Source organism: Pseudopipra pipra, unplaced genomic scaffold (genome assembly GCF_036250125.1).
Source record: "Pseudopipra pipra isolate bDixPip1 unplaced genomic scaffold, bDixPip1.hap1 HAP1_SCAFFOLD_220, whole genome shotgun sequence".
Taxonomy (NCBI): domain Eukaryota; kingdom Metazoa; phylum Chordata; class Aves; order Passeriformes; family Pipridae; genus Pseudopipra; species Pseudopipra pipra.
In genome coordinates, this window is record NW_026990699.1 from 1 (window position 1) to 9,460 (window position 9,460).

Genomic DNA, 9,460 nt, shown 5'->3' on the forward strand with positions numbered 1-9,460 from the left:
TAAATCCCCCCCATTTCCTCCCCAACCCCCCCCCCTTTGTCCCCCAAACCCCCCCCCTTTTGTCCCCCAAATCGCCCCCAACCCCCCCCCGTATCCCCCCCCCAACCACCCCCCCTTTGTCCCCCCCAAATTCCCCCATTTCCCCCCCAAACCTTCTCTTTTGTCCCCAAATCGCCCCAAACCCCCCCCCCGTGTCCCCTCTCAACCTCCTCTTGTCCCCCCGAACCATCCTTTTTGTCCCCTAAATGCCCCCATTTCCTCCACACTCCCCCCAAATTCCTCCATTTCCCCCCCAAACCCTCCCTTTTGTCCCCAAATTGCCCCAACCCCCCCGTGTGCCCCCCTCACCCTGACCCCCCCAATCCCCCCATTTCCTCCCCAACCCCCCCCGTGTCCCCCCCCAAACCCCCCCTTTGTCCCCCTAAATCCCCCCATTTCCTCCACACTCCCCCCAAATCCCCCCATTTCCCCCCAACCCCCCTCTTTTGTCACCTAAATCGCCCCAACCCCCCCCGTGTCCCCCCCTCAACCTCCCTCTGTCCCCCCAAATCCCCTCATTTCCCCTCCACCCCCCCCCAAAATCCCCCCCATTTCCCCCCAAACCTCCCTCTGTCCCCCCAAATCCCCCCATTTCCTCCCCAACCTCCCCCGTGTCCCCCCTCAAACCCCCCTTTTGTCCCCCAAATCCCCCCAACCCCCCCGTGTCCCCCTCAAACCCCCCTTTGTCCCCCCAAATCCCCGCATTTCCTCCCCACCACCCCCATTTCCCCCCCAAATCCCCCGTGTCCCCCCCAAACCCCCCGTTTTTTCCCCAAATCGCCCCAAACCCCCCCGTGTTCCTCCCAAACCCCCCCTTGTCCCCCCAAATCCCCCCATTTCCTCCCCACCCCCCCATTCCCCCCATCCCCCCCTTTTGTCCCCAAATCCCCCAAACCTCCCCCGTGTCCCCCCCAAACCTCCCCCGTGTCCCCCCAAATCCCCCGTTTCTGTCCCCCGGGGGTCCTCCCGGCCGCCAGGTGGCTCCGCGCGTACGAGAGCGCCCTCTCCTTCCACTTCAGCAACTACTTTGTGGCCTTCCTGTCCGAGGCCACGGCCACGCTGGCGGGCTCGGGGCACAGCGAGAGCCACGACAACCTGCGCTGGTCAGGGACCGGGACAGCCGGACACCCCCGGGACACCCCCGGGACACCCCGACACCCCCGGGACACACTGACCCCACTGAGACACACTGACACCCCTGAGACACACTGACACCCCCAGGGACACACTGACACCCCCAGGGACACACTGACACCCCCGGGACACACTGACCCCCCCAGGGACACACTGACACCCCTGAGACACACTGACACCCCCGGGACACACTGACACCCCTGAGACACACTGACACCCCCGGGACACACTGACACCCCCTGAGACACCCCCGGGACACACTGACACCCCCCGGGACACACTGATACCCCCAATGACACACTGACACCCCCCGGGACACACTGACACCCCCTGAGACACCCCCGGGACACACTGACACCCCCGGGACACACTGACACCCCCGGGACACACTGACACCCCAGGGACACACTGACACCCCCAGGGACACACTGACACCCCAGGGACACACTGACACCCCCCAGGGACACACTGACACCCCCGGGACACACTGAGTGACCCCAGGTGACACACTGACCCCAGTGACACACTGAGTGACCCCCCCAATGACACACTGACCCCCTGTGACAGCCCCCAGTGACACACTGACCCCTCAGTGACACACTGACTGACCCCCCCAATAACACACTGGCCCCTCCCAGTAACACAGTGACCCCCCCAGTGACACACTGACTGACCCCCCCATGGAGCTCCTGGGGATGGGGACACCCCTGTGGGGACAGTGCCCCCCCCCATGGGGAACCCCCCGGTGACAGTGACCCCCATGGGGACCCTGCAGTGTCCCCCCATGGTGACAGTGATGTCAGGATGTCCCCCCCCAGTGACAGTGACCCCCCCCCGGACACACTGACCCCCCCAGTGACCCCTCATGGTGACAGTGACCCCCCCGGACACACTGACCCCCCAGTGACCCCTCATGGTGACAAGGACCTGTCGGTGTCGTGGCCGCTCTGGGACCCCACCATGTGACCCCCCCAATGACAGGGACCCCCTCAGTGCCTCCCCCATGGTGACAGTGCCCCCCGTGTCCCCCCCCTTGGTGACAGTGACCCCCCAGTGTCCCCAGTGTCCCCCCTTGTGGTTACAGTTACTCCCCAGTGTCTCCAGTGTCCCCCTTGGTGACAGTGTCCCCCCGTGTCCCCCCGCCATGGTGACAGTGACCCCCCAATGTCCCCAATGTCCCCTCCCGTGGTGACAGTGACCCCCCAGTGTCCCCTGTGCCCCCCCCGGTGACAGTGACCCCCCCTGCAGGGACCTGTCAGTGTCCCGGCCGCTGTGGGACCCCCCAGTGCCCCCCCATGGTGACAGTTCTCTCCCCAGTGACAGTGGCCCCCCGTGTCCCCCCCCATGGCCCCCCACAGGGACCTGTCGGTGTTGGGGCTGCTGTGGGGACCCCCCCATGTGACAGTGACCCCCCAGTGTCCTGTCCCCAGTGACCCCCCCGTGACAGTGCCCCCCCAGTGCCCCCCTTGGTGACAGTGACCTCCCAGTGTCCTCTCCCCAGTGTCCCCAGTGCCCCCCAGTGCCCCCCCTTGGTGACAGTGCCCCCCATGGTGACAGTGCCCCCCAGTGCCCCCCTTGGTGACACTGACCCCCCCTTGGTGACAGTGCCCCCCCTGTGCCCCCCCAGGGACCTGTCTGTGTCGCGGCCCGCTGCGGGTGGAGCTGCCGCGCTCGATGGCCGAGGTGGTGACCAACTGGAACCTGCCCATGTCCCGCTGGCTGCACACCTGTGAGACTGGGGGGGACTGGGAGGGACTGGGGGGGACTGGGAGGGACTGGGAGGGAACTGGAACCTGCCCATGTCCCGCTGGCTGCACACCTGTGAGACTGGGGGCACTGGGAGGGACTGGGGGGGAACTGGGACCTGCCCATGTCCCGCTGGCTGCACACCTGTGAGACTGGGGGCACTGGGAGGGACTGGGAGGGACTGGGGGAAACTGGGAGGGAACTGGGGGGCACTGGGAGGGAACTGGGACCTGCCCATGCCCCTCTGGCTGCACACCTGGGAGGGGACTGGGGGGACTGGATGGTCATTACTGGTGTAACTGGTGTCCCTGAGGGGGCACAGGGGGTCACTGGGTGTGGTCACTGGTGTAACTGGTGCCTCTGGGGGGCAGAGGGAGGGACTGGGGGCCACTGGGGGTTGTTATTGGTGTAACTGGTGTCACTGAGGGGGCACTGGGAGGGACTCGAAGGGCACTGGAGGTCACTGGGGTGGTTACTGGTGTAACTGGTGTCCCTGAGGTGGTCACTGGTGTAACTGGGCTGTCCCTGGTGTCACTGGGGTGGTTACTGGTGTAACTGGGGTGGTTGCTGGTGTAACTGGAGGTCACTGGGGTGGTCACTGGTGTAACTGGTGTAACTGGGCTGTCCCTGGGGTGGTCACTGGTGTAACTGGTGTAACTGGGCTGTCCCTGGGGTGGTTACTGGTGTAACTGGTGTAACTGGGCTGTCCCTGGTGTGGTCACTGGTGTAACTGGTGTAACTGGGCTGTCCCTGGTGTGGTCACTGGTGTAACTGGTGTAACTGGGCTGTCCCTGGTGTGGTTACTGTGTAACTGAGCTCTGTCCCTGGGGTGGTTACTGGTGTAACTGGGCTGTCCCTGGGGTGGTCACTGGTGTAACTGGGCTGTCCCTGGGGTGGTTACTGGTGTAACTGGGCTGTCCCTGGGGTGGTTGCTGGTGTAACTGGGCTGTCCCTGGGTGGTTGCTGGTGTAACTGGGCTGTCCCTGGGGTGGTCACTGGTGTAGTTACTGGTGTAACTGGGCTGTCCCTGGGGTGGTTACTGGTGTCACTGGGCTGTCCCTGGGGTGGTCACTGGTGTAACTGGGAGGTGACTGGTGTAACTGGTGTCTCCGTGTGGTCCCAGACGTGTTCCAGACCGCCCGCAGGTTGGGCACCTTCGCTGCTGTGCTGGGCACGTACGCGGCCAGCGCCCTGCTGCACGTGAGACACCCCCAAAACACCCAAAACCACCCCCAAAACCCACCCCAAACCCCCACAGCGCCCTGCTGCACATGAGACACCCCCAAAACACCCCCAAAACACCCCAACAAACCGCCCTAAAACACCCCCAAAACCACCCTGAAACACCCCAAAACACCCCAAAACCCACCCCAAACCCCCCCAGCGCCCTGCTGCACGTGAGACACCCCCAAAAACACCCCCAAAACACCCCAAAACCCACCCCAAAACCCACCCCAAACCCACCCCAAACCCCCCCAGCGCCCTGCTGCACGTGAGACACCCCCAAAAACACCCCAAAACAGCCCAAAACACGCAAAAACACCCCAAAACCACCCTGAAACACCCCAAAACCCACCCCAAACCCCCCCAGCGCCCTGCTGCACGTGAGACACCCCAAAACCACCCAAAACACCCCAAAACCACCACCCAAACCCCACAGCGCCCTGCTGCACGTGAGACACCCCAAAAACACCCCAAAAACCCACCCAGTGCCCCCCAAAAACCACCCAACCCCCCCCAGTGCCCTGCTGCACGTGAGAGCCCCAAAACCACCCCAAAAACCACCCCAAAACCACCCTGAAACACCCCCAAAACCCACCCCAAACCCCCCCAGTGCCCTGCTGCACGTGAGAGCCCCCAAAAACACCCCAAAACCCCCCCAAACTCCCCCAGTGCCCTGCTGCACGTGAGAGCCCCCAAAAACACCCCAAAACACCCCCCAAAACCCCCCCAAACTCCCCCAGTGCCCTGCTGCACGTGAGAGCCCTTCGGCCCCCCCCAAACCCCTCTGGCCCCCCCTGACCCCTCCAGTGCCCCCCTGACCTCCCCCAAGCCCCCCGATGCCCCGAAAGCACCCCATGACCCCCCCAGGGCCCCCCTAAACCAACCTCTGACCCCCCAAACCCCCGCAAAGCACCCCATGACCCCCCCAGGGCCCCCCTGAACCCCCAAACCACCCCATGACCCCCCTGACCCCCCCCAGGGCCCCCCTGAACCCCCAAACCACCCCATGACCCCCCTGCCCCACCCCGACCCTCTCAACCCCCCCAAAGCACCCCCATGACCCCCCCGGTGCCCCCTGACCCCTGCCCTTTGACCCCAGGGCCTGAGTTTCCACCTGGCCGCCGTGCTCCTCTCCCTCGGCCTCATCACCTACGCCGAGCACGGTGAGGGCGGGGCCGGGGCGGGGCCATGGGGGCGGAGCCAGGGGAGGGGGTGGAGCCAGGGGAGGGGGAGGAGCCGGGGGCAGAGGGAGGGACCAAAGGGAAGGGGGTGGGAACCGGGAGAGGGCGGAGCAGGAAGGGATGGGCGGGGCCAGGTTGGGTGTGGTGACAGAGTGGGCGGGGTCTAAGGTGTGGGGGTGGGGCCTAAAGAGGTGGGGGGGCTATGGGGGCTGGGAGGTGGGTGGGGCTTGAAATGGGGGAGGGGCCTAAGTGGGGTGTGACTGAGGTGGGTGGGGCCTAAAGAGGTGGGAGGAGCCTAAAAGGGGTGTGAGGGGGTGGGACCTGAAGATGTGGGAGGGCCTAAGGGGGGTGTGTGTGATGTGGGTGGGGCTAAAGAGGTGCAGGGGAAAGGGGGTGGGGCTAGAGTGGGTGGGGCTGTGGATGTGTGGGTGGAGCCTAAAGGGGTGGGAGGGGCTTATAAGAGTGTGGGAGGAGCTTCAAAGGGCGGGGCTTCAAAGGAGGAGGGTTTTGAGATTGGTAGGTGGGGCCTAAAGTGGTGGGCGGGGCTTATGATCAATGGGAGGGGCCTAAAGGATGGGGTGGAGCCTGGGAACAGGGTGGGGCAGGGGAGTGGGTGGAGCCAATAGTCGGTGGGGCCTGAGGGGGTGGGAGGGGCTTAAGGGCAACAGGAGGGGCTTAAATAGGGTGGGTGGGGCTTAAATAGGGTGGGTGGGGCTTAGGAGAGGGTGGGTGGGGGTAAAGGGGGTGAGCTGCAGGTATGGGCGGGGCTCAGGGGTGTGGGGCAGGGACTGGAAAGGTAGGTGGGGCCTCAGAGGGTGTGGGTGGAGCCTGGAGGTGGTGGGTGGAGTTACGGGGAAGTGGGTGGAGCCTCAGGTGAGGGGGATGGGGTGGGGTCTGGGGTGGGCGTGGCTACTGAAGGCTGTGGGTGTGGTCTTGGTGTGGCCATTTGAGGGGGTGGGCGGGGTCTCAGGGGCTGTGCCCAGTTTAAGGGGTGTGGCCTGGGTGGGTGTGTCCAGTGCTGGGGGCGTGGTCTGGGTGGGCATGTCAGGTTGCCATGGGTGTGGTCGCAGTGGGCGTGTCTATGCTGACCCTCCCCCGCCCTGCAGCAGTGTAGAGGCATGGGTGTGGTCCCAGGTGGGCGTGGTCACCTGATGGGTGTGGTCTCTGGTTGGGCGTGTCCAGATTGAGTGGGCGTGGTCTCACATGGGCATGTCCAGGTTAAAAGCTGTGGGTGTGGCCTGAATGGGCGTGTCCAGATTAAAGTAGTGGGTGTGGTCTTGGTTGGGTGTGGCCAGGTGATGGGTGTGGTCCATGTGGGCACACCCAGTTTGGGGGCATGGGCGTGGCCTGGCTGGGCGTGGTCAGAGTGGGCAAGTCCAGATGGAAGGAATGGGCGTGGTCTCACACGGGCACATCCAGTTTAGGAGGCTTGGGTGTGGTCAGGCGATGGGTGTGGTCGGTGTGGGTGTGGTCAGGCGATGGGTGTGGTCGGTGTGGGTGTGGTCAGGCGATGGGTGTGGCCGGGTGGTGTGGTCAGGCGATGGGTGTGGCCGGGGTGGGCGTGTCCCGTGACCCCGCCCCCTCCCCCAGCGCTGCGGCAGCGCCTGGCCGTGCTGCTGGACGCCTGCGTGCTCGCCAAGCGCTGCCCGCCCCGCTGCCCACACAGGAACAAGGACGTGAGTGGGGCCGGGGGGCCTGGGGGGGAATTTGGGGGGGGATTGAGGGGTGTTGGGGGGATTTGAGGGATGTTGGGGGGATTTGGGGGGTGTTGGCAGATGTTAGGGGGGTTTGGTGGTCCTGGGGGGTGTTTAGGGGGGTGTTTGGGGAGGGGCTGGGGGAACTTTGGGGGTGTTTGAGGGATATTGGGGGATTTGGGGGGTCCTGGGGGGTGTCTAGGGGGGTGCTCAGGGTCCAGATGGGTCCCTGGGGGGTGTTTGGGGGGGGCTGCAGGAATTTTAGGGTTGTTTGAGAGATGTTGGGGGGATTTGGGGGGTCCTGGGGGGTGTTTAGGGGGGTGTTTGGGGTCCCTGGGGGGTCCCTGGGGGGGGGCTGTGGGGATTTTGGGGGGGGTTGGGGGATATTGGGGGGATTTTGGGGGTGTTTTGAGGGATGTTGGGGGGATTTGGTGGTCCTGGGGGGGTGTTTAGGGGGGTGTTCGGGGTCTCTATGGGCTGTTGGGGGATTTGGGTGGGTTTGGTGGTCCTGGGGGGTGTTTAGGGGGGTGTTGGGGGTCTCTACGGGGGTGTTTAGGGGGGCCCTGGGGAATTTTAGGGGTGTTTGAGGGATATTGGGGGAATTTGGGGGTCCTGGGGGGTGTTTAGGGGGGTGCTCAGGGTCCCTGGGGGGTGTTTGGGGGGGCTGCAGGAATTTTAGGGTTGTTTGAGGGATGTTGGGGGGGTTTGGTGGTCCTGGGGGGTGTTTAGGGGGGTGTTGGGGGGTCTTGGGGGGGGGGGTTGGTGGTCCTGGGGGGTATTGGGGGGGTTTGGTGGTCCTGGGGGGTGTTTAGGGGGGTGTTCGGGGTCTCTCTGGGGTGTTGGGGGGATTTGGGGGGGTTTGGGGGTCCCTGGGGGGTGTTGGGGGGGTTTGGGGGTCCCTGGGGGGTGTTCCCGGGGGTGTCAGTGGTCACTGGAGGGTGTTTGAGGGGGTGCTGGGGGAATTTGGGGGTCCTGGAGGGTGTTGGGGGGAGTGTTGAGGGGATTTGGGGGGTTTAGGGTCCCTGGGGGCCTTGGGGGCTGTTGGGGGGATTTGGGGGTCCCCGGGGGTGGTTGGGGGGAGTCTTGGGGTGCTCGGGGGGGGTGTTGGGGGATTTGCAGAGTGTCTGGGGGGTGTTGGGGGTCTCTGGAAGGGTTTGGGGGGTGTTTGTGGGATTTGGGGCCCCCGGAGGGTGTTTTGGGCTCCCCCGGACCCTGAACAGGGAGATTTGGGGGGGTCCCTGAAGAGTTTGGGGGGGTCCAAGCCCTGAACAGTGCACTGGGGGTCTCGGGGGGGTTTGGGGGTCCCTGGGCGGTTTGGAGGGGGGGCCCTGAAGGGGTTCAGGGGTCCCTGGGTGGTTTAGGGGGGGGTCCTCAAGGGTTCAGGGGTCCCTGAATGGTTTGGGGGTCCCTGGGTAGTTTGGGGGGGGTCCCTGAAGGGGTTTAGGGGGGTCCCTGAAGGGTTTGGGGGGGTCCCTGAAGGGTTTGGGGGTCCCTGGGCAGTTTGGGGGGGGTCCCTGAAGGGTTTGGGGGTCCCTGAAGGGGTTTAGGGGGGTCCCTGAAGGGTTTGAGGGTCCCTGAAGGGTTTGGGGGTCCCTGAAGGGGTTTAGGGGGGTCCCTGAAGGGGTTGGGGATCCCTGGGCAGTTTGGGGGGGTCCCTGAAGGGTTTGGGGGTCCCTGGGCAGTTTGGAGGGGGGTCCCTGAAGGGTTTGGGGGTCCCTGAAGGGGTTTAGGGGGGTCCCTGAAGGGGTTGGGGATCCCTGGGCAGTTTGGGGGGGTCCCTGAAGGGTTTGGGGGTCCCTGGGTAGTTTGGGGGGGTCCCTGAAGGGTTCAGGGGTCCCTGAAGGGTTTGGGGGTCCCCCAGGCCGTGTGGGTGCGAGCCCTGAACGGCGCCCTGGGGGTCCTGGCCCTGTTCCACCTCTCCTACCTGGGCGCCCTCTTCGACGTGGAGGCCGACGACGCCGTGGAGGAGCAGGTGGGACACCCAACCCCCCCCAAATCCGCCCAACCCCCCCCAACCCCCCCCTCCCCGGTGTTCGGGAGCCCCCCCGACCCCCTGTGTCCCCCCCAGGGCTATGGGATGTCCTACACCATCCGCAAGTGGTCGGAGCTGCACTGGGCGAGCCACTGGGTCACCCTGGGCTGCTGGCTCCTGGCGCGGCTGCTGCGCTGAGCCCGCCCGGGGCCCTGGGGGGCACTGGGAGGGGCCGGGGGGGGCACTGGGAGCGACTGGGAGGGAACTGGGAGCGCTGGGAGGACCCGGCGGCCCCGAGCGCGGCCGCTCCGCCCGCCGCCGGAAGTTTCTCTCTATGGTCCCTGCCCGCTCCGCCCGCCGCCGGAAGTTCCTCTCCATGGTCCCTGCCCGCGACGCCACCCAATAAAGCCCCGCCCCCGGTGGTTCCTGTCAATCATTGCCCGCCGGCCAATGGGAGCGCGGGGGGGGCG

At 65.5% G+C, this 9,460-nt stretch overlaps 1 protein-coding gene across 1 annotated transcript; it reads left to right on the forward strand.

Annotated features, from left to right (window-relative positions):
• Positions 1–960: 960 nt before the first annotated feature.
• Positions 961–9,412, forward strand: PORCN (porcupine O-acyltransferase; the record flags this gene model as incomplete). Its single annotated transcript, XM_064643494.1, is given in 8 exon segments — positions 961–1,142; positions 2,801–2,819; positions 2,821–2,902; positions 4,043–4,119; positions 5,243–5,306; positions 6,915–7,000; positions 8,880–8,990; positions 9,087–9,412. Coding segments are annotated over 8 exon segments (723 nt in total), but the record flags the coding sequence as incomplete, so codon positions are not given.
• Positions 9,413–9,460: the final 48 nt, after the last annotated feature.